General features: G+C 42.7%; 1 protein-coding gene across 2 annotated transcripts; it reads right to left on the reverse strand.

Moving 5' to 3' along the window:
* Positions 1-591: 591 nt before the first annotated feature.
* Positions 592-20,172, reverse strand: si:dkeyp-72g9.4 (uncharacterized). 2 transcript variants are annotated; one of them, XM_028812549.2, is made up of 2 exons: positions 20,033-20,172; positions 592-1,952 (listed from the first exon to the last, which is right to left on the reverse strand). In XM_028812549.2, exon 2 carries the CDS (start codon positions 1,948-1,950, stop codon positions 1,057-1,059), a length of 894 nt encoding a protein of 297 aa, XP_028668382.1. In that variant the 5' UTR covers positions 1,951-1,952; positions 20,033-20,172; the 3' UTR covers positions 592-1,056. The 2 variants fall into 2 exon arrangements, with proteins under 2 accessions (XP_028668382.1, XP_028668381.1); XM_028812548.2 differs by lacking the exon at positions 20,033-20,172 and adding an exon at positions 11,881-12,016.
* Positions 20,173-25,366: the final 5,194 nt, after the last annotated feature.

A 25,366-nucleotide genomic window follows, 5' to 3' on the forward strand; every position in this document is an offset into this window, starting at 1 on the left:
GGTGACCAGGCAGATCCAATAATAATAATAAGAAGAATACATTTTATTTATATAGCGCCTTTCCCATCCAAGCAACTATGGGCCAGTAAGCTTATTAAGCATCACAGATTAATTAATGGAAGAAATTATTGAGCAACACCTGCCAAGGACAGGAGTTATTAGGGACAGTCAGCGTGGGGTCAGAAGAAGGAGGTCGTGTTTTACTAACAGGCTGGAATTCTATGAGGAGGCAACAAAAGGATTTGAGCAGAGAGGAGCAGATGAGATTATTTATCTGGACTTTAGAAAGCATTTGATAAGGTGCCACATCAAACTAAAAGAAGTGGGAGTTCAGGGTGACATTTGTAGATGGGTGCAGAACTTGCTCAGACACAGGAAGCAGAGGGTGATGGTGTGACGAATGTCATCAGAATTTATAATATAAATTTCTTGATGGTTCTGTAAAGTTTGAATTTCCCTTTGCGGACAATAAAGTAATATCTGTCTTTCGAACTATGAAAATAAATAAAACTGACTGGCATGACCAGATGATTTACTTCTATGTTACAGTTTTGTACCCAGTATGCTGCTGACCCTTACACATTGGTCACACTAAGCTTATCCCCCCCTAACGTTGAGTTGTACCCATGAGGCCCTACCCCGCCCCTGAGTTTCTCATTTTATAACCGGTGTCCCAATGCAAGTGTGCCCTGTGATGAACTGGCATCCTGGTTCCTGCCTTTTTGTTCCAGTATGGCTGGGATGGACTGTTGCTCTTAGAATTGGTCTCAGTAAATTTGCTAGGTAAGTGAAGGAATATCTTGACAACATGTCATTACTGTGCTGAGCAGCAGGTGTCACTCTAGTCACACAGCACATTATCTTTATATCGACCAGAAAAATCTCGTCTGTTACTATAAAGTCCTACAAACCCCTTCTGGGACGAGGTCACCAATACAGTTCCTAGAGACAAAACAATGTCCATCCTGTTTGCGATGTGACTCAACGAGGTAAGCCAGATCTTTGTCTCCTTTTTTTTTGGTCCATCAATCAACTCACTGCCTGCAGTTGTCCCAGTTACAGTTCGGCAATGATCGGAAGCATGCAGGTCTGGAATCTCGTAGCCTTCCAGATGTTCCTGCACTTCGGCGTCCAGTCAAACAGTACTTTATTCTCATCAGCGCCTGCTAACGGACAGTCCTCGGTGCTTTCTGACATACCAGAAGCAGTGCTCCCTTTCTTTATACTGGGAATCTTTAACTTTATTGGACTCATCGCAGTTCCAGCCGTCACATCTGCAGAATTCCAGAGCTTATCCTTATGCTCGCCGATCTCTGGGCAACTGCTTTTCCGCTGTACGAGTCTGGGAGAGCCAAGCTGAGGGAAACTGTTTGTTCGTGGTAGGCCATCATGGCTGCTTTTTTCTGACCTTGCTGTATGAGAGCTTAATTGGACTGCGGGAATGCCAACCTCCTGGACAGGGCTGCATCCCACCTCGCTTCTCGGCTGTGGCCGTCTGTTCAGTCTGGATTTGCCCTCAACTTCTTTTAGGTGGAGCTTCTCCTGCTGTCCATAAAGCTGTTCCAGTGGGTCGGGATGAAAATGGCTGGTAGCTTTTATACCGTGGCCTGCCTTCCCTGGATGAGGCTCACTGGGACTGATAGACCCATCCTGATGACAGTGAATTATGGGGGTTAACGGTCGGGCCAGAAGAGGTAGCCTGGTTAAGCGCTGGCTGTGCTTTACCTGGTTGGTTTTATTAATGCTCTGCGTGTCCCGCGTGTGGCTCTGAAGGGCCGGAAACGTTGGAGTGGCGAGTTGACAGATGGACTGCAGGTAATCATCAGCAGACAGAGGATCGGCCCGGATGACCGCTGACCTCGAAATGATTCGGTCCTGGAAAAGCTCCTCATACGCTTCACATATTGTGGGCAGATGCTTCTTGGATAGCAGCTGGGATCGAGGCCGCATGTCTGCAAGAAACAAAACACACAAAACTCTTTAGTAGAAAGGAGGTCCTCAAATTTTGAGTATGCACTAAAAGAGTCAAGATTTATAAAAGCAGACTTGAAGGAAGACCATGTGCGTATTTATGGTGTGACCACCAGGGGGTGCTTCAGCCCCCCAAACTCCCAACACAAAGGCATGGACACAACATCCAGTAATTGTACGACACTCTTACACACAAGCGTTTCCCACACCATGAACTATAACGCTAACACTCAGTAACTCTGTCGTCTCTCCTCCGCTCCTCCAGGCAAACTTTGTCTTCCTCTTCCTTCCTCCTCTGGCTCCCTGTATTGAGACAGGCTGATCCTCTTATACAAAACCTGGGAGTACTTCCATTGATCCTGAGAGTCACAAATGTAGGACTCTCTAATTCCCGACCACAGAACCCAACAGGGCTGACGTAAAGAACTACGGTTCCCAATATGCCCTGTGGGTATCTGTAGTGGTACCGTAACCCAGGGGGACTGCCACCTAGCATGTTGAGGGAGACAATGACAAGAATAAACCTGCGTGAGGTCGCTCACAACGGCAACTCCTACCCATACGTTCGCAACATTTTGGAGAAAATGGGAATTGGCGACACCTTCGATAAAGTAGGGAAATGCAGCCAATCAAGCTAAATGACGTCTCACACCTATAATAATTCGCATCACCGAGCTGTTATTATAATGTGCATTGACGTGACAAACATCAAACCCCAAAAGTGATGAATATGGTGGTACAAACTCTTATTTTACTTCTTCTTTTAAGAGGGCCAATGCTGCGTATTTGCACTAGTGATTGTTTTTGTTCCTTCGTTAGTTTATATTGGCTACCTGCTGTCATTTCACAGAATCAAAAACCAAAATGCAGTAAACACACTGACGCTGATTCACGCTCTGCGTACGGAAAGCTCTAAATCTCATGCCCTGCAGCCCATTCCTAGCCCTAACGGTTTAACACAACATGGCGTGTTTGGTGCTTCTTGAAGACTAATGATGTTTTCCCACCGCAGGTACTTTGTTTTCAGGAACCTGCATGATGTAGACCCCCGGGCCACTTCCGTGTATTGCGTTCCCACCTCACAATAGGAGCTGTAACCGGTCTGGAATATATGTGATGTGTAAAGAAGAGTGAGGTGGTGCAAAGTGTGACGTGATTGGAAGTTCACGGGGGACCCTCTACCTGATTGCTCTGGTATGGTGTGAAGTGCGGTGCATTCAAGAGTTCACCTGGGAGACACTGCTTTGAAACGATTGCTTCAATGCTGTGCATGGCGTGACACACCTGGGAGGCGTGATTGGGATTTCACGGGAGACCCCTTGCACTCGATTGCTTCAGTGCAGTGTATGGCGTGGCACACCAGGGAGGAGGCAGTAAAGAGTGATGTGGTGCGAAGTGTGGTGTGATCCGAGAGACCCCCACACCTTATTGCTTTGAATGCGATCATGGGTTTACTGGGCAGATTACCGCTTCGAAGGCATCTCAGCAGGAGCTGTAGCGGGATCCTTATTCAGCCGGGATGCCACTATGACAGTAGGACATGGGGAGACAAGTTATTTGGGTAATTGTCACACCCCACACGCTAGGTGGTAGTCCCTCTGTGAATAAATAAATGACCCAAGTATAATATTTTTGTCTCATTTGTTTAACTGGTTTCTCTTTATCTACTTTTAGGACTTGAGTGAAAAATCTGATGATGTTTTAGGTCATATTTATGCAGAAACATAGAAAATTCTAAAGGGTTCACAAACTTTCAAGCACCACTGTATGTCCAAGTTACCCGAACTCGTCTATAACATTTCTGTAATTATTTACCGCTCTGATGCTGATCTTTCTGATCATAAAGCAGGTCATTACGGTAGCAACTGGCGAGAAGAATTCAGAATTCATTGAAGAATTTGAGGGTTCCTCTCGAGTGCCTCTTTCTCTTGGTTCAAAAACTAATCTGCACACCGTCCTCTCATAACAGGCTGAAGTTTCGAATTTGGTATTTTTCCATCCAGCCATTTTCGGCATAGACCATCCTCAAGAAACTGTGACACACAGGCATCTCAGATGGAGATAGATGTTTTCAGAATCAGGGGACCCTAAAACGTCGAGATCTGTTGAAAACCTGAGATTGAATCAAAAGCTTTCGCTCCTCCCCCATAGACGATAGGTTATGGTGGGTGAGGGCGCAAAGCAAAAAGTACCACAAACTACAAATGGCCTGAGTTATGGCAGTGGGAATGCTGCAACGCTTCCAAAGTTTCTAAAAAGCCCCTGGTTCCTGAAAACAGTCGTTGTGATGGAAAAGCACATTGAGCATGGGAAATGTGCTACTGAACTCTTTCAGGGCTGATGTCGACTTTTGTCAAAATTCAGGAGTAGAGGATGGTAATCAGCTGTAAACTGCGACAAAACTCACCCTTACATTTCAGTCCGACTCTCTTTGCTAGAAACAAAGTTACAGAGCTTTGTTGATTTAACCTCGATTCCCTACGCATGCACCAGTAGCGAAGAGCAAACAACTTCTAAAATTGCACTGACATCTGGTGAGGGACCAAAGCGAATGTGCAAAGTGGGGACGTCTTACTTAATTTCGCTGAATAAGACCCTGACTTGTCAGACTCCAAGTTTGACGCAAGTGATCTGGAGATGGTTATCAAAAACGAAAGTGAGGTACCAGCATCATCTGACTGGTCCCCAGCTGATCGTGCTGATGAAAACTTTCATGCAGCTGATGCGCCTACAGCAGTGTTTTCCCGGGAGGACCACCACTTACAGGTGCTGGTCATAAAATTAGAATATCATGACAAAATCGATTTATTTCAGTAATTCCATTCAAAAAGTGAAACTTGTATATTAGATTCATTCATTACACACAGACTGATGTATTTCAAATGTTTATTTCTTTTAATGTTGATGATTATAACTGACAACTAATGAAAGTCCCAAATTCCTCCCACAGTCCTAAGTTGTCCCGAGTGTGTGTGCTTGGTGTGTGGGTGTGGGCGTTTGTGCCCTGCAGTTTGCTGTTTGTTTCCTGCCTTGCATCCTTCCAGGCTGGGATTGGCTCCAGCAGACCCCCGTGACCCTGTGTTAAGATATAGCGGGTTGGATAATGGATGGCTGCGGTGGACTGGTGCCCTGCCCGGGGTTTGTTTCCTGCCTTGCGCCCTGTGTTGACCGGGTTTGACTCCAGCAGACCCCTCTGACCCTGTGTTATGATATAGTGGGTTGGATAATGGATGGATGGATGGATGGATATATTTATGGACGACACTGCACTGCACTATTCATTTGGATTTGATTACAATCGCGAATACAAGCGGCTGAAATGAGTTTCCTCCGCAGGGTGTCTGGGCTCTCCCTTAAAGATAGGGTGAGAAGCTCAGTCATCCTGGAGGGACTCAGAGTAGAGCCGCTGCTCCTCTGCATCGAGAGGAGTCAGATGAGGTGGCTCGGGCATCTGATCAGGATGCCTCCTGGACGCCTCCCTGGTGAGGTGTTCCGGGCACGTCTAACTGGGAGGAGGCCACGGGGAAGACCCAGGACACGTTGGAGGGACTATGCCTCCCGGCTGGCCTAGGAACGCCTCTGCATTCTCCCAGAAGAGCTAGAAGAAGTGGCCGGAGAGAGGGAAGTCTGGGCATCTCTGCTCAAGCTGCTGCCCCCGCGACCCGACCTCGGATAAGCGGAAGAGGATGGATGGATGGATGGATGGATGGATGGATAAAACATCAAGCACTGTTTTGCTCCTACCTTTGCTATTGATGTGGCCTTGTTTTCCTAGCCATCTTTGGCACACATCCGAGTACAACAAGGAGAGTATGCCAGCTACGGGCAACCCATATCTCACATGCCACGTTTTATAAATTCACTGCGGATCTTCATTTACATCAATTTTATGGTAAGATGAAACTTTTCATTACATTCGAGAGGCTGTTCAACTGGGAGTTCTGTTCATTTTTCACCGTCATCTGCATTCTGTTGTATTGGACTGTGTTTAGACATTAGTCACCGGTGTTTGCCATTTAATCGTTTTGTGCTTAGTGTATCATCGGGTTTCATTTGTTCCATGTTAGTTATCGCCATTGGGGTTATCCGGGTGGGTTCCTGCATTTGCGTCATTTAAGTGTATTTGCTTCATTATGTAATAAAATAATAATCTCTCTATTATAAAAAAAAAGTCTTGGAAGAGGAAGGAGACGAGACGTGATTTTCTCGGAGAGACACTTACACGTCCCGCAAGACGAGTCTTAGTGCCAAGCCCAAAATAAAAGACAAAGAGTAGATGACAAAGTAGAACATCGTAAAGAATTCAAAAACGTTGGCGCAGTACACATGCAGAGCAGGTTAGAGATAATGGAAGTACGAAAATTCGGAAGTCTCAAAAAAATGATAGTAAAGATCGCATTAGCGCAAACAAATGGAAATTATTACTCGGTGAAATAACGGAACAGTGAAAAGAGATCGAATATATTGTTCAGATTTAAACTTTAAGTTGAAGACTTCTAGATTGTCTAATTTGTGTTGCCATCAGGGAAAAGTTGTGTTTCTTCCCAATGAAGAGGCGAATCCGCGAGAATTCAAAGATTTGTTGTTTGGTGAAAGAAATCCCGCGAGAGAAGAATTTATGTAAAGAGATTTTTAAAAGCCTCACCCACATCTAAAACATTTACAACCACGCACACGGTTCAGTCATTTCTCATCTGTGTGAATGCTATTGTCAGACACATTTCTTGTACAGAGAAAGAAACGAGATTCACTCATGGGCAGTTATACGTTGCGTTGTCACAATGTCATTTCAAACACGGAATCAAAATTCAATGCGATATTCACGAAAAGGTAAAAGCGAAAAGAGATCGAATATAGATTCATACCTGGGAGTAGATTCATACCTGGTGGCATGGATCGTGGACTATCTTACAGACAGACCTCAGTATGTGCGTCTTGGGAACTGCAGGTCTGACATTGTGGTCAGCAGCACAGGAGCGCCACAGGGGACTGTACTTTCTCCGGTCCTGTTCAGCCTATATACATCGGACTTCCAATACAACTCGGAGTCCTGCCACGTGCAAAAGTTCACTGATGACACTGCTATCGTGGGCTGCATCAGGAATGGGCAGGAGGAGGAGTATAGGGACCTAATCAATGACTTTGTTAAATGGTGCGACTCTAACCACCTACACCTGAACACCAGCAAAACCAAGGAGCTGGTGGTGGATTTTAGGAGGCCCAGACCCCTCATGGACCCCGTGATCATCAGAGGTGACTGTGTGCAGATGGTGCAGACCTATAAATACCTGGGAGTGCAGCTGGATGATAAATTGGACTGGACTGCCAATACTGATGCTCTGTGCAAGAAAGGACAGAGCCGGCTATACTTCATTAGAAGGCTGGCATCCTTCAACATCTGCAATAAGATGCTGCAGATGTTCTATCAGACGGTTGTGGCGAGCGCCGTCTTCTACACGGTGGTGTGCTGGGGAGGCAGCATAAAGAAGAGAGACGCCTCACGCCTGGACAAACTGGTGAGGAAGGCGCGGAGCTGGACAGTTTGACATCCGTGGCAGAGCGACGGGCGCTGAGCAGACTCCTGTCAATCATGGAGAATCCACTGCATCCACTGAACAGGATCATCTCCAGACAGAGGAGCAGCTTCAGCGACAGACTGCTGTCACCGTCCTGCTCCACTGACAGACTGAGGAGATCATTCCTCCCCCACACTACGCGACTCTTCATATTCCACCCGGGGGGGTAAATGTTAACATTATACAAAGTTATTGTCTGTCTGTATACCTGCATTGTTATCACTCTTTAATTTAATATTGTTCTTTATCAGTATGCTGCTGCTGGAGTATGTGAATTTCCCCTTGGGATTAATAAAGTATCTGTCTATCTGGACACAGGTGATACGACAGAAGTGCGCCACGCAAGATGCAGATCACACGGCACGGCAGCAGCAGCAGCAAGCCAGCAGCTGACTGAGCAAAGAGGAGGTAAAAAGAAAACCTGTAGCGCAGGCCGGTGGAGTTGGCAAGCGAAGCAAGCAGAGGGTGAAGCCCCCTAGTAATAATAATAATAATAATAAATTTAATTTTTAATAGCACCTTTTCCATTTACAAGGCACTGATTTATCTATTCAATATATTCTCTTTCATTTTGGTTAAAATGCCATTTGCGGGTCTCAGCGTTTGAAGGTTCGAGTTCCTGGCATCCCCAAATTAAAATAAATACATCACCGTTTAAAAGCAGTGAGAATCTGAGCAACCACTACAAAGGTAAGTTTCTTTTTCGAAACAGGATTAACAACACATCTGGCACCCGAAGCTTCCTCTCTACCTTCACCTTTCTTCTCAAACCCTCCACCACCTCCATCCTCAACCTCCTGGATTGTCGACAACTTTGCAAACTTTTTTTCAGACAAAGATGGCTGTCATCAGCAGTCCGTTCTCATCCCCTCTACCGGCCAGTCTGATCAACTCCAGAACATTCTCCATTTACTCTCTGCTCTCCAACAATGACGTTTCACCTGTCCACTTTGACCTTGTCACCTTCACGCCGCCTCTCGTTCACTCATTTTGAGAAGTGTCCAGCTGCAGTCAGGACAGTTTTAGGCCTCGGACAGATCCGAGCACTTCAGACACTATGAGGTCCGTAAATTGATGCCACCCTCCCCTGTTTTGCTGGGGAACGGACGCCCCTCATGATGATTTCAATTCCCTTTAGTTCCTGCACTTAAAACGTGTATTCTGCATTTACTAAACTTCTAAACCATCGAGGTCTCTCAGTTCTGCATGCAAAGCAGTTATTTTGGTGTCATATATTAGAAACAAATCTGAACATTTTGTATTTTATAATATACGTTTTATATCTGCGTTTGCCATGTCTCAAACTTGAGATGGCACTTTTCAGTATGTTAGTTATATGCTGCACTCCACGGAGTAGTGGCTCTGTGGCTAAGGATCTACACTGGTAATCAGAAGGCTGACCTCGCATAAAAATGGGAGATGCTAAGGAATAAGACGAAGAAGAATAAATGATATGCTGTAGTCAGCTACGATTAACACTACATATTCATATAGACTCTGAATCGAATAAATCATATCATTTGTGTTCAGTCAAAATATGCAACACTACGCGCCGGACCTTTAGACCTCTTTAGAGTCCAGTCTTTGTGGTCCTCCTCTCTGTGTTATATCATTAGTACTGTATTATTACTGGCGGCACGGTGGCGCAGTGGTAGCGCTGCTGCCTCGCAGTTAGGAGCCCCGGGTTCGCTTCCCGGGTCCTCCCTGCGTGGAGTTTGCATGTTCTCCCCGTGTCTGCGTGGGTTTCCTCCGGGCGCTCCGGTTTCCTCCCACAGTCCAAAGACATGCAGGTTAGGTGGATTGGTGATTCTAAATTGGCCCTAGTGTGTGTGTGTGTGTGTGTCCTGCGGTGGGTTGGCGCCCTGCCCGGGATTGGTTCCTGCCTTGCGCCCTGTGTTAGCTGGGATTGGCTCCAGCAGACCCCCGTGACCCTGTGTTTGGATTCAGTGGGTTGGAAAATGGATGGATGGATGGATGTATTATTACTGGTGCAACAAAATTTTAATATTTATGTTAATGATACATTAATTATGGAAGAAGATGATCCGATGTGGCAACCCCTAACGGGAGCAGCCGAAAGAAGAAGAAGATATTAACAATACATTCATTGTGGCGGAGTCTATGCTCCAGAGTAATGATGCACTCACCCTCCGAAGCACGAAGAGGTATAAAGTAGTCGTTTGAGTCTGTTAGCGAAGCGGCTTTTCTTACCCATTGAGGATGGCACACAACCTCGCAGCAAAGTACAAAGAGACGTTTATTACATTAGCGTGACAGTTTATCCCAGTGAAGCTTTTTTTTATTATTTATAATAAACTAGCTGTGTACGCCCATGCTGTAAAATGCCTGGTTTTCTAGAAACTATTGAAATTGTCCCAAAAAAAAATTGAAATACAGAGTCGCTGGTTTCGTTTTGCCGACACGCTCGCCTCACTTGTGTATTAGAGGCTAAGCAAGTTTCTCTCTCCTTGAAGGTTTTGTTTTGCTGATGCGATCGCCTCGTTTATCTATCAGCGGCTAAGCGAGTTTCTCTCTCCTCGGAGGTTTCCTTTTGCCAACGCGCTCGCCTCACTTGTGTATTAGCGGCTAAGCAAGTTTCTCTCTCCTCAGAGGTTTTGTTTTGCTGATTCGATTGCCTCGCTTATCTATCAATGGCTAAGTGAGCTTCTCTCTCCTTGGAGGTTTCGTTTTGCCAACGCACTCACTTTGCTTGTGTATTAGCGGCTAAGCGAGTTTCACTCTCCTCGGAGGTTTCGTTTTGCCGATGCGCTCTCCTGACTTGTGTATTAGCGGCTAAACAAGTTTCTCTCTCCTTGAAGGTTTTGTTTTGCTGATGCCCTCGCCTCGCTTATCTATTAGCGGCTAAGCGAGTTTCTCTCTCCTCAGAGGTTTCGTTTTGCCGACACGCTCACCTCGCTTGTGTATTAGCGGCTAAGCAAGTTTCTCTCTCCTTGGAGGTTTCGTTTTGCCGATGCGCTCGCCTTACTTGTGTATTAGCGGCTAAGCGAGTTTCTCTCTCCTCAGAGGTTTCGTTTTGCTGACACGCTCGCCTCGCATGTGTATTAGCGGCTATGCAAGTTTGTCTTTCGTTGGCGATGGAGTAGCTGTCTTTCAGCGTCATGCTGTAGCCTTGTACTTCTTTGTTCTTCCGACTCATTAACTTGGGTCCGCCTTGCCGGCCCATTGAGCTTCATGCTGTAGCCGCGCGTTTCCGGGCCGGACAGACAGACATACACACACACTTCCATGCGTAGACGTTTATATAGAAGATACTTTTTGTACACAGGTTCAGTTTGCCACCATACATTTAGCACAAAAGTGTACCGTTAACACTGGGGTGGGGGCGTGGAAAGTGGGTGGAGTCAAATGAGATGCAGCTGGCAGGGGCGTCATCTTAAGGGCCTCAGAATGTCTCAGGTCGCTGAAACTGTCCAAGGCCTAAAACTGTCCTGGACTCTATTGGGCTCATTTCTGCAGTTGCACAAGTCATCAACACCTCACTCTGCACAGGCACCTTCCCTACTAACAGTCCTGGTTACTCCTCATCTGCGGTCAAATGTAAAATGATTGACAGCTGGCTAGAAGGCGGAGCCTATCTCTGTCGTGAAATCATTCCTGGCCGGGAAGCCAGCGCATCGCTGGGCCATTCACACGGACAGATCTCGGGTTGTTCTTTATTGGGGAACAAAATCCATAAGCGCAAGGGGTCTACGTCAGCCGAACGTCAGCCTATTCACTTTACTTGTGTTTTATGCCTGCTTTGTGTTTTCACCCGTCATCTTTGCCCTTTTTCAGTGACCACGTGCATTCCGTGTAGGTTATTCCGAAAGAGCGCACGTCCCCTCTTATGCCAGCTAGATAAATAAAGCCTCCGGGACATCAGACACGCTTTCTAACTTTGAGACAGTGGAAGTTCGGCCCCTTAACGACAGCGCTAGTGTTCGTCAAGCTCCTCAAGCCAAGGACGCACCAACCAGCCTATCGCCGTAACGAATGAAAGCAAAAATATGCTGCGCAGCCCGCTTTGTGAGCCGGGTGAGGGCAAGCGGAGGCGCCGTCCTACTTAATTTGAAGAACCCGCCTGCTGCCCTTACTGGCTTTTCGCATTTTAAACGACACCATCCCGGACTGTGTCAAGTGATGATAACTCTCTTCTATTTCTGCCTCTCCTTCGTTCTTATAGCAGCCCGTTTCTTTGTGTGAAGAGCGCGAAGAACCTCGCGGAACCAGCGTCTCCTTTTTTTTATTATCAGCGCGAGTCCGCTTATTATTAGTAACACCTGCCCTATTAATCCAATTGCACCGCTGTGAAACATTTTAAAGTACGCCTCACCTGAGTGATCCGTCCTGAAAATGGTGCTGAGCACGTAGCCTCCAAACGAGAAGCTTCTCCTCGGCGACGCTTAGCCACTCGAGTCCTTCAGGCAGCTCCCAATCAGCTGCGCAATCACCGTCCTGTCTAAATATAGCCGTCTGGACACTTCCTGGCCGCGACTGCTGTCATTGGGTGATTGGCGTTATCGATAGCCGGGAGGAGACGGGGACGAGCATCGCGGGCACGCATCAGCCTGCTATTGGGGTCTGTGCCGTGTGCGGGGCTTTAAGCGAACAGAAATCTGTCTGAAGCGAGCTGGCGTCCAGATCCTCAACTAGCTTTAATGGGTACTATTATTAGCGGCAGAGTTTAAAAAAAAAACAAACAAAAGAGACAGAGGACAGGTATAATCTTAAAAGGAGAGCTAGACAGGAAAGGCAGTATATATTTGATAGATAGATAAGTAGATAGGAAAGGCACTTTATAATATATAGATAAATAGGTAGATAGGAAAGGCACTATATATTACATAGATAAATAGGTAGATAGGAAAGGCACTATTTAACAGATAAAAAAGCACTATAGCATAGCAGGCCGACATGAAAGGCACAATATAATGATAGATAAATATATAGACAGTTTAGAAAAGCACCATATCATAGTAGACTGAAATGAAAAGCACTATATTTTATATAGACATTGTAGATTGAGTGACATGAAAGGCATTATATTTTATAAAGACGTTGGGGGTTTAAATTTATATATGGAAATTTCTTTTTTAAATTTATTATTGATTTCCTATTTTTTTAAAATCAAATAAAAAATTATTAAAAAAGATACTGCAGTTTGATTGACATGAAAGGAACTATATTATTTATGGTTTGATATCAAAGACTTGATAGATAGATAGATAGATAGAGCACTATATCATAGCAGACAGACTTGAAAGGTATTGTATTATATATAGCTACTGTAGATTTATTAACATGAAAGACAATATATATGATTGATCTGAAACGCACTAATGATGAATAGATAAGTATATAGACAGTTTAGAAAAACACTTCATTATGGAATAGACTGACATGAAAAGCATTATACTATATATAGCTATTGTAAATTGATTGACATGAAGGGAACTATATTTTATATAGAGACTGTAGATTGATTGACCACAACTAGCTTTAGTTGTTACAATTATTAGTGGTAGAGTTAAAAAAAAATCAAAGAGACAGAGGACAGGTATTATCTTAAAAAGAGAGCTAGACAGGAAAGGCACTAGACAGATAGATGGATAGAAGAAAGGCACTATATGATAGATAGATAGATAGATAGATGTGAAAGTCACTGTATAACAGATTGCTAGAACAATATGAAGGCCATAGTATAAATGATAACCAGATAGGAAAGGCAGTATATGACTGGTAGAGAAATAGATATGAAAAATACTATTTAACAGATAAATAGATATAAAAAGTCTGTGATAGATAGATAGGCTGTGGTGGGCTGGCACCCTGCCCGGGGTTTGTTACCTGCCTTGCACCCTGTGTTGTTTGGGATTGGCTCCAGATGACCCCCGAGATCCTGTAGTTAGGGTACTATGGGTTGGATAATGAATGGATGGATAGATAGATAGGTGAAAGGCAATAATATCATAATAATAATGCATTTAATTTATTTGGTACCTATTATATGAAAGATAGGCAGATGGGAAAGGCATTATATGATAGATTTGAAAGACAACCTACAACAGATCAATAGATGTAAAATCTCTATAATAGATAGATAGGTAAAAGGCACTATATTATGCTAAAGATCAATATATATAAACTGTATAAGGCATATAGGATGGATGGATATATAGATGGGCATGAAAGGCACTATATAACAGATGGATAGATAGATGCAAAAGGCACTATATGGTAGATAGATAGATAGATAGATAGATAGATGGGCATGGAAGGCACAGTATAATAGATAGATAGATAGATAGATAGATATGAAAGGCACTATATAATAGATAGATAGATAGATAGATAGATAGGAAAAGCACTATCTATCTATCTATCTATCTATCTATCTATCTATCTATCTATCTATCTATCTATCTATCTATCTATCTATCTATCTATCTATTATACTGTGCCTTCCATGCCCATCTATCTATCTATCTATCTATCTATCTATCTATCTATCTATCTATCTATCTATCTATCTATCTATCTATCTATCTATCTATCTATCTATTTTATAGTGCTTTTCCTATCAGATAGATAGTGTGGCAGGTGGCCGGGTGTGGTCATCAGCCACCTGCCTATTTAAGGGGCCACCTCCCTTCAATCAAGGCTGGAGTCGGGTGAGGAGAAGGACGAGGTCGGAGAGGAGACGGCAACGAGAGGCCTGAGAGAGAGAGAGAGAGAGAAAGAGAAAGAGAAAGAGAAGTGGCTTAAAGAGGAGCCTGGACTTTGGGAGACTGCTGGGGTTTGTGTTTGGTGGCGGTGCACTTAGAGACTTGTATGATAATTAGTGTAAATAAACGTGTGGTGATGGCTTTAAACGTGTCTGCCTGTCTGTGTCCGGGCCATACTATTTCACAATAGATAGATAGATAGATAGATAGATAAAAGGTACTATATGATAGATAGATAGATAGATAAAAGGTAGTATATGATAGATAGATAGATAGATGGGCATGGAAGGCACAGTATAATAGATAGACAGATAGATATGAAAGGCACTCTATGGTCGGTAGATAAATAGATTTTAAATGGTACAGATGAATAGATATGAAATGTGTATATATGGTTAAAGGCACTATATTATAGATGAATAGGTGGAAGAAATAGATAGATATTAAAGACACCCTGTAACAGATCAATGGATAAAAAACATCTGTAATGGATAGTTGAAAAGCATTATATAATAGATACATAAATAAGAAGGCTACTATATGATTGGAGAAATACATGTGAAATGTTATAGATTAATAGATGTAAAAGTGTATATAATTGTTAGATAGATGAAAGGCACTATATTACACATAGATATAAAAGACACTATAAAACAAATAGATATGTAGTTACATAAGGCATCAAATTAGACATTAATAGTTTGCAAAGTTCTATAATAGATACAGTTGGTGTAAGACACTATATGATAAATAGATAGATAAGGAGCCACGTGGAAACTGGAAGAGATGCTAGTATTGTATGCCAGTGAGCACTGGCCCAGTTCAAGCACTGGTCCGACTCCTTTGAGCTCCTGTGACTTCCATATTCCCCATTACGTGATAATAATGTTAATTTTGACCTCGACGTGTTAAAAGGCAGCAGAACAATAATCACAGTCAGGCAGGAGCACCGTGTGCAAAAATTGGTCAGAGAGAGAATGGACCGGATGGAGAGTGCAATGGGTGGGCACGTCAATTCATTCTTACTTTAGGCCTGACACGTGTGATGCTCAAAATGGACGGTTCAATAAAGGCACCTTGGTATGGGCATGTCGTGATGTTGTGGGCGTTACGAGAGGGCAGCGGGTCATGATTGACGTTGTGGGCGTGGCTTAGGTGACTGTCAATGTAGGTACTGCAAGCTGCAGTTACACTCTGTTGGGTTTCTGTCTGAAAGGTGCTACATGTTAGGCAAGTTGGCTGGAAGTGCTCCTTTGTAACTGCTCCTGGTGAATTATTATTTTTATTTATTTATTTATTTTTCTCTGCGGTGGGCTGGCACCCTGCCCGGGGTTTGTTTCCTGCCATGCCCCTGTGTTGGCTGGGACTGGCACCAGCAGACCCCCGTGACCCTGTAGTTAGGATATAGCAGGTTGGATAATAGATGGATGGACGGATTTATTTTTCTGGATTGATACTTGCATTTCTTTCATTCAGATATTACACAACTTGTGTCATCCGGTTGTGCGCTCTGTTTATTATGAAATGCACATTGATGCAAATTTAGGTCTCATCAGAGATGCCTTTGTTGCGTTGTTCTTGCCCACATTTTGACTAATTAAGTAGCGGCTGATGGCTGCTGCACAAATGTGACTGCTAAAGTAAACAGACATGCGGATTAATGGTGTGTCATCGAACTCTCATAAAGTTAGCCCATTTTGTTTTCCATGGGGTGAGATGATTGCTTCAATGCGAAGCACGGTATGGCACACCAGGGAGGTGGCTATGGCATGATTGGGAGTACACAGGGGACCCCCCCTGTATTTCATTGCTTCAATGTAGCGTATGTCACGGTGCACCAGGGAGGCGACATAAGAGTGGAGTGATACCAGAGGTGACTGGGGGGACCCTGTACCTTGCTGCTCTGAAGCGACTGTGCTTTCACAGGGTTAGATCAGTGCTGCGATGTGCTGTGTGATGAGGCCCACCAGGGACAAGACTAGAAAAAATGATGAAGTGCGGGGCTCCATCTTTACCAAAAACAAAGTCCAAACTACTAAGAGATTTGTAAATTGGCACCAGTACTCATTTGTGATGAACCAAACAGCACAATTCATCGCTCGGGGCCCACCCGTGATAGTTCCTGATTGGATGAAAAGTTCGTACCCTGGAGGAGGAGGAGGAGCTAAAAGGCGCACTACAAATTCATGCAGTGGGAATGGTACAAAAAGTTCCTGGGTTTCTTAAAAGTCCCCAGATCCTGAAAAAAGAGTACACCTATAGGAACTGGAGACACGGGCCATCAGGGTGCCATTTCCAGAAGGACCGGAAGAAAAGGAAAGGGAAAGAAAGATAGATAGATAGGAGAGGCACTATATAATAGATAGATAGATAGATAGATAGATATGAAGTGCACTATATAACTAATAGATAGATAGATACTGTAGATATGAAATGCACTATATAACTAATAGATAGATACTGTAGATATGATATGCACTATATAACTAATAGATAGATACTGTAGATATGAAATGCACTATATAACTAATAGATAGATACTGTAGATATGAAATGCACTATATAACTAATAGATAGATAGATAGATAGATAGATAGATATGAAATGCACTATATAACTAATAGACAGATAGATATGAAATGCACTATATAACTAATAGATAGATAGATAGATAGATATGAAATGCACTATATAACTAATAGATAGATAGATAGATAGATATGAAATGCACTATATAACTAATATATAGATAGATAGATAGATAGATATGAAATGCACTATATAACTAATAGATAGATAGATACTGTAGATATGAAATGCACTATATAACTAATAGATAGATACTGTAGATATGAAATGCACTATATAACTAATAGATAGATAGATAGATAGATATGAAATGCACTATATAACTAATAGATAGATACTGTAGATATGAAATGCACTATATAACTAATAGATAGATCGATAGTTATGAAATGCACTATATAACTAATAGATAGATAGATAGATACTTTAAATAATAATAATATGTCTGAAATGTAAAGTGTATGAAAAACAGAGGAAGGAGTTGATGGGACAGAATAGCATAATTTAAGATGGGAGTTATAAATGATGGGGCACTTTCACTATCTTCACTTCACTCTCCAGTTCAGTAGGTGGCGGTAGTGCACCTGAAAGCTGGTCTGCCTACTGCCAAAAATCAACATTGAAGAAGAGGATGACAGGTGAGTGGGCGGAGCTTTGTGTGGGTGCAGCTGCAGGTTGGAGCTGCTGTTTTTGTTTTGTTTGTTTTCTATTCTTTGAATGTTTCTCCGTCTTTATTGTGTTCTTTTTGTCACTACCTTCGGGGGTTTATCAGCCACTGAGTGTCTTGAGGGTGCCTGTGCCCCAGAAAGAAGGTTTCAAATTGCTTACTCTGCCGACATGGTGCGTGTACTGGCTGTGGGTCAGGTGGTTGGCTGTGAGCACATTTGATCTGCTTCAAGGATGAGCAATGCAATCGTTGTGTTGTTAGACTCCACGGAGTTGTGAAAGTGCTTGTGTAGCAGGGCATTGTCACCGATGAATCTTTTGGTAGGTTTTGCTGCAAGGTGTTATATTAATATCATGGGGTTGTTTTTAAAACAACCATTACAATTGGCCCCGGTTGCCCTTCTTCTTTTGTTGTTCTTTACTGATGGCAAGTGTAATATCCCAAGCTCTTCTTTTGTAATGCATTTGTGGTTCATTGTAGCTTTTGGAACATGACTTCACACCTCTGACTTGCAGGGAAAACTTGGGGGTTGGCGGCAGGATTGGCACTCCATCCACCATAAAAAGCCTCATCACACTGCTCCAGTGTGGTGCTAAGATGTCACCCACTGCACTCAGGTCCCAATCCGGGTTGTTCGTGGTGTGCGGGCTGCTGCAACGTACTGTAATCCGCACCTGCGCCCATCCTTCACATAGCCGACTTCTTTGAAGTGTGTGTTACTTTTAAACTACCTTGTGATACTGCTGAGAGTAGAACTCATAGATGTTTGAATTTTGTAATGACTATATCTGAAATCACATAAACAATCCTTTCTTTAGATAGATAGGTAGACATGTGAAAGTACTATATGACAGATTGACAGATAAAGTGAAAGGCACTATATGATAGCTATATAGGTAATATCAAATAGTCAGATATGAAAGGCATTATAGGATGAATAGATGTGAAAGGCACTTTATGACAGATAATTAAAGGCACTATATAATAGAGAGATGAAAGGCACTATATAATAGATACAAAAGGCATTATATAATTAACAGATAGATATGAAAGGTGCTAATAAATGCATGTGAAAGATATGTGAAAGGCACTATATGATACATATACAGATAACAAATATTAGATAGATATGAAAGGCACTATATGATAGATAGATATGCAAGACATGTATAAGACACTAAGCATATCTATCTATCATATAGTGCCTTTCATATCTATCTATCTACACGTTCTATCTATTTATCTATCTATTTATCTTATAGTGCCTTTCCTCTATCTATCTATCTATCTATCTATCTATCTATCTATCTATCTATCTATCTATCTATCTATCTATCTATCTATCTATCTATCTATCTATCTAATAGATAGACAGGAAAGGCACTATATAATAGATAGATATATAGGTAATATCAAAGGCACTAGGTGAGGGATAGTTAAATAGGAAATACCAAATAGCTACAAAAGATATTTATAAGGCTCTATATGACAGATAGATATGTTAAAGGCACTACATGGCAGATACATGTGAACAGCACTATATGATAGAAATATAGGTAATATCAAAGGTGCTATATGACAGATAGGTATGAATTATCAGATAGATACAAAAGGCACTATATGATAGATAGATATGAAAGCACTATATAATAGTTGTCTGCGGTGGGTTGGCACCCTGCCCGGGATTGGTTCCTGCCTTGTGCCCTATGTTGGCTGGGATTGGCTCCAGCAGGCCCCCGTGACCCTGTGTTCGGATTCAGCGGGTTGGAAAATGGATGGATGGATGGATATAATAGTTGTGAAAGATATGTATAAGGCTTTATTATGATTGATACAGTATGTTAAAGTCACTATATGATAGATAAATGTGAATGGCACTATAAGAGTAAGAGTTATCAGATTGATATGAAAGGCCCTATATGATAGGTAGACATGAAAGATATGTGTAAGGTGCTATATGATAGATAGATATATGAAGGGCACTATATGATAGATATTTAGGTAGCAGATAAATAGGCAGGAAATATGAAATAGACAGATATAAAATGCACTATATGATACTTAGTACACTGTGTAATAAAGAGATAAGAAATGCATTAAATACTGGATATAGATTGATAAAAAATATGACAGGCACTATATACTAGATAGATAACACTTTCAATTGCTCCATATCATGGAGAAGAGTTTCTTTACGGACACCATATTATACAGTTTGAACTTACACACCTAGGTGTCCTTTCTTTAGCCACTTGAATCGGCGTCACATGTTAAACTTTGTTCTGCTCATGTCAGTCGAGCTCCTTCACCCCTTGACCGCCCGCCTGCCCGCCCGCACAGTCCATCTTAAATCTGACTTACACATCGCTAATTTGCATTCAATACCTGAACGTTCTTGTAGCCAATCTTCTAGTTATTTCATTGTAAAACCATGTACATATTATTACTGTGACCAAGCAGAAAGTTCCCTCTTCCAATACTGTATAGAATCCTTCAATTTTTACCTGAAAAACTTTCTCCAAGGCGCTGGTGCCCGCTGTCAGAAGGGATTATTCAACAGCAACCCTGCTGGGGCCTCCCGTTGGCGAGCTCTTTTCTAGCTTGTTCAGTGTGAGTCGCTTCCCAGGCTAACAGCTGCCTTTATAGCCTGCGAGCCGAGCCGACCTTAATGAAGAGCCACAGGGGACGAAGGGGCGGGGGTGTGTGGTGGTGGTTTGGGGTGGGGGGTTTTGGGGGGGGGTGTCAGTGAGCCACGCTTTGGAGTTTCCTGGCTATTCTGCAGTCGCTACGAAAACAAAGCCAATCTCTTTTGAAAAGAGTACAGGCAGGGCTTGTCCACTAGTGCCATGCCGTCATGTCGAAAGGTCTGTTAATGAATACGAGAAGAGAAAAAGAGCCAACTAGTCTGAGGCTGAACACTTTCACTTCAAGTGCCATCACTGACTGATGACTGGATGGCTGGGTTTGAGCAACTCTTAAATAAATCAACTTTACTGGCTTGTGGTGCTCTATGAGATTTTAAATGTGCTGTCGTTGTTAATGATGAAAAAGCCGACCAGCACAGCAGCCCCTATGTGAGAGTCAAATAGTCTCTTCTTCATCTTCTTTTTCTTCTTCTTCTTTGTGGGGTCCATGTGCTTAATTAATCTTCTCCACATACATCTTGTTCCTCCCCAGTCAAGCTCATTTTCCTTCACATCTTCTTTTACTTTATCCATCCATCTCTATATTGGCCTCCTTTGTTCTCTCTTCCACTGTACCTCCATGTCCATCGCATTTCTGCCCACATATTCCTTGTCTCTCCTCACACCTCAGAACTTAGTAAGCAGCTCTGTGAGGGGAAAGCCCACTACAGAGACAGACTTGAGCACAAGTTACAGCAGAACAACAATAAGGAAGTCGTGGGACTTGATGAAAACTGTCACTGGCTATAAGCTGGGAACAAAATACAGAGCTAATGATCTGAATGAGATCTTCAAGAGGTTTGACTTATTCTTGGCACTCCACCTGCTGCCAACTCTGCTAGCCTCTGTGTGTAAGATGGGCAGTTTCTGGAAACCTAACTGCCATCTGCATGCTGCATGACCTTTCCCTCAATGGCATCACATCTGTGGTCTCAAATCCCTTTCCACTTCCTGGACTATTTACAATGATATCACATCTGTGGTCTCCAGCCCCACTCCACTCCCTGGACTGTGTGTCTCTGCTGATCAAGCGAGGAGAGTGCTGGGAAAACTTTGCATGAACAAGAGTGCCGGGCTGGATGGAATCAGCCCCATGGTGCTAATAACATGTGCCGGGCAGGTCTGTAGGGTCCGTCAGCAACTGTTCTCCCTTTCCTCGAGTTTGCAGAAGGTACCCCAGCTGTGTAAAACTTCCTGTGTTATCCCAGTGTCCAATAAACAACATTAAAGTGATCCCAAGGAATTCAGACCAGTTGCTCTTACTTCATACATCATGAAGACTTTTGAGAAGGTGGTCCTAAAACAGCAATAACCCCCTTTTTTCAGAACATCTGGATCCTCGAGCAGTTTGGCTATCAGGCCAAAAGATGTAAGGAGTAAAAGATGTTCAAATCTCCATGATCCACAGAGCTACTTGGACAAAGCAGGCACTACGGTCAGGATTGTGTTTTTTGATTTTTTTTCCAGTGCCTTTAACACCATTCTGCCTTATTGACTGGAAAAAAAAGCTCAAGGATTTGCATCTTCATGCCCCCAAAATCTTCTGGATCATGGACTACCTGACCAATGGACAGTAGTTTGTGAGGCTCAGGGACTGTGTGTCAGAAATGGTGGTGTGTACCACTGGAGCACATCAGGGAACTGTCCTGTTTACCCTCCACACAACAGACTTCCAGTACAATACCAGCACTTGCCATCTACAGAAATTTTCAGATTGGTCCTCCATCTTTGTCTGCATCAGTAATGGAGATGAATCAGAGTATAGGAAAGTTGTGGAGGGCTATGTCTCGTGGTGCAGGGACAACAACCTGCAACTCAACATCAGCAAGACAGAAGAGCTGGTGGTGGACTTGTGGTGTGCCAAGAAGCCTCTGAGACCAATCACCATTCATGGGGAGAACTTGGGGATAATTTATTTCTAATCAGTACTTTATGCAGGATGTTAAACAATGGTGCATTGCAAAATCTGAGTGACTCTGGCAAAAAACTGAAAGTGAAATTCTCCCCCATTCATCCGTCTAATGTCAAACCTGGCTGGAGTCATCTGAAGATCACAAGAAGAAACAAAGCATCCCTGGTAAGACATTAACAAGCTTTTGGAAGCAAATGTGACTGTTGGCCCTGTTGTTCAGCCTTCATGGACGTGGCACAGAGAATTTCACAATTTGTGAATCATCAGGCCTCTGAAAGATGTCTGGAATGTCTGGGGGTGGCATGTAGAGACCTGCTCACATACTTCCGAACTGCTAGACCATCTACCAGGAGAAAAGCTATGGCTGTGACATTTAATAGTTAGTGATAAAGAAACATCACATTCCTACAGTCCAAGAAGATGGACTTGCAATAAGCAGGTGTCGGGGTCCAATGCCACTTCAAGTCTCGGTTGTCTATCGACGACAAGTCTTTGTAACAATAAGCCAGACTGGTAAAGATTTCTAGGTCGGTGTTCACCATCAGCTTCAGGCATTCAGTTTTCCTCTTCTTTCCTGCTGTTATCCCCTTTTTGGTGTCTCCTCTCAGCTTTGCCTGTCCTTCATATTCTTGTTTCCTTAATGTCTCTTTCCCACTTGGTGATTTCTCTCCCATTCAGTAGTTTCCATACGCTCTCCATTATCTCCTCCTTTCTTCATTTCTTAGTCTCACTCCTACACTTTTCTCATTCCTTTTTATCACTCCTGCCCTTTTCCTAATGCTTTGATTCTTCAAACCCTCCCTCTTTCAGACCCCCAAAGCCCACCTCAGCAAACTAAATTCAGGTTTTCAAGTTTCTCTTCCTCTCTTTTCCCCTTTAATCGCTGTTAGATATGATAGATACTGTAGATTGTCTACCACAGTGGTTATGATATGATATGGCAGCGTTTCTCAACCTTTAAGTATTTGCGAACTGAGTTTTCATAACAGTTTTAATCGCGCCCCCCCCAACGTTTTTTTGAAAGGAGCCCACCAATACCAATTTGTTCTTTTTTAATTAATGATATATCACAGATGCATATTTTATTATACCTACTTAACTTTTATCGACATTTATCTAACTCTATATTTATTTTTATAGTATCAGAATGTAGTTTAAGTTAATTTGTTTTGGTTTCAATAGATGTATTTTTCATATTTTCGCGCCCCCCTTTTTGTTACTTCGCGCCCCCCTAGGGGGGCCCTCCCCACAGTTTGAGAACCACTGACTTAGACTTCAACCCGTCTTAGATGGGCAGCACAGCTGATTCCCCGTCTAAATGGGGACAATCACACTGTTTCTCCACTCCTCTGGTGTTCTTTCATGTTCACAGATCTACATTCGTTCCTGCAATGAAAACTAGAAAACAAATGAGGTATAAAAATACACAGAGCTTTGCTCAGTCCATCACCTAACACGCCGATTCTTTCTTATATTTTCGATTCTTTTTTTCTTTTTTTCACATCTTCGCGCAAAGCCCTTCAGAGGATTGTGCAGACTGCTGAGTGCATCACTGGCAGCTCTCTACCCAGCCTGCAGGAGATCTACACCTCACGCTGCCTTCATAAAGCCACTAGCATCATGGCTGACCCCCACCACCCCTCCCACCAACTGTTTACTCCTCTTCCATCTGGAAGACGACTCTGCAGCATCAGGAGCAGGTCTGCGAGATTGTGCAATAGTTTCTTTCCCCAAGCAGTCCAGCTCCTGAACACCATGCTGCCCTCCTCCACACTGGACTCTTTATTCCACACACTCTCTGGATTACAAAATACTACTTAATACTGTATATGTTTTTTAGTTATATATATATATATATATATATATATATATATATATATATATATATCTTGTGTACTGCACCTTTTGACTCTGGAGGACGATATTTCGTCCCACTGTGTACTGTAAGTATATTGTTAGGATGACAATAAAGCTCTACTACTACTACTACTACTACTACAAGATGGGCAACAGGATAAAGCAGTGCTTATGATATGATATGGGTTAAATAATTGCATACAACTGTGCTAATTATGATATGATGTGATAAGATCCAGGTTTGAATATAGTCTACCATAATTCTATTTTTGACAAGGGAGCTTCTTCCCCTGCTTGCTTCGCTCGCCAACCCCCCTGCCTGCACTACGCACCAGCAACTTCACGTCTCTGCCACTCGCAAACCACAAATTTTTTAATTCTTGCAGATTTGCCTCTTCATTGTGAGGAAACACTACTTTTCCCTGATGGCAACATGAATTGGAAGATCTACAAGTCTCCGACTTAAAGTTTAAAGCCGAACAGTATCTCCATACTTCTGTCATATCACCTATGTCCATATATTCGATCTCTTTTCGCTTTTACCTTTTCATCTATCGCATTGAATTTTGATTCCGTGTTTGGAATGACATCGTGACAACGTAACGTATAACTGCCTGCGAGTGAATCTCGTTTCTTTCTCTCTACACAAACTGTGTCTGACAATAGCATTCACACAAATGAGAAATGATTGAGCTGTGGGCGTGGTTATAAATGTTTTAGATGTGGGCGGGGCTTTTCCAAATCTCTTTGCATAAAGTCTCGTCTCGCAGAGCTTGAAATTTTCTCTCTCGGGATTTCACTTTCACCAAACAACAAATCTTTTAATTCTCGTGGAGATACGCCTCTTCATTGGGAAGAAATACTGCTTTTCCCTGATGGCAACACGAATTAGACGATCTACGAGTTTCCGACTTAAAGTTGAAATCTGAACAATATATTCGATCTCGTTTCGCTGTTCCGTTATTTCACCGAGTAATAATTTTGCTTGCACTAATGCGATCTTCATTATCATTTTTTTTGAGACTTTCGAATTTTCGTACTTCTATTATCTCTAACCTGCTCTGCATGTGTACCGCGCCAACATTTTTGAATTCTTTACAACGTTCTACTTTGTCATCTACTCTTTGTAGTTTATTTCCGGCCCCGGGCCTGGTTAAATCTCTTGGCACAAAGTCTCGTCTCGCGGGATGTGAAAGTGTCTCTCTGAAAAAGTTCTGTCTCGTCCCAGTCTTGTCTCCCAAGATTTTTTTTATTATAATAGAGAGATATAATATGTGCTCTGCACCTGCATTCAGTGAAGAATATTGTACTATATTGTTGTATAGTATATGATATGATTTAACACAGTTTAGACAGCAAGATAATACAATGCTAATTATACAATA

This window comes from Erpetoichthys calabaricus, chromosome 11 (genome assembly GCF_900747795.2).
Source record: "Erpetoichthys calabaricus chromosome 11, fErpCal1.3, whole genome shotgun sequence".
NCBI classification, from domain to species: Eukaryota; Metazoa; Chordata; class Cladistia; order Polypteriformes; family Polypteridae; genus Erpetoichthys; species Erpetoichthys calabaricus.

Coding starts and splice junctions, on each gene's coding strand:
- si:dkeyp-72g9.4 (XM_028812549.2), bottom strand. CDS start 1,950: ATGCGGCCTCGATCCCAGCTGCTATCCAAGAAGCATCTGCCCACAATA.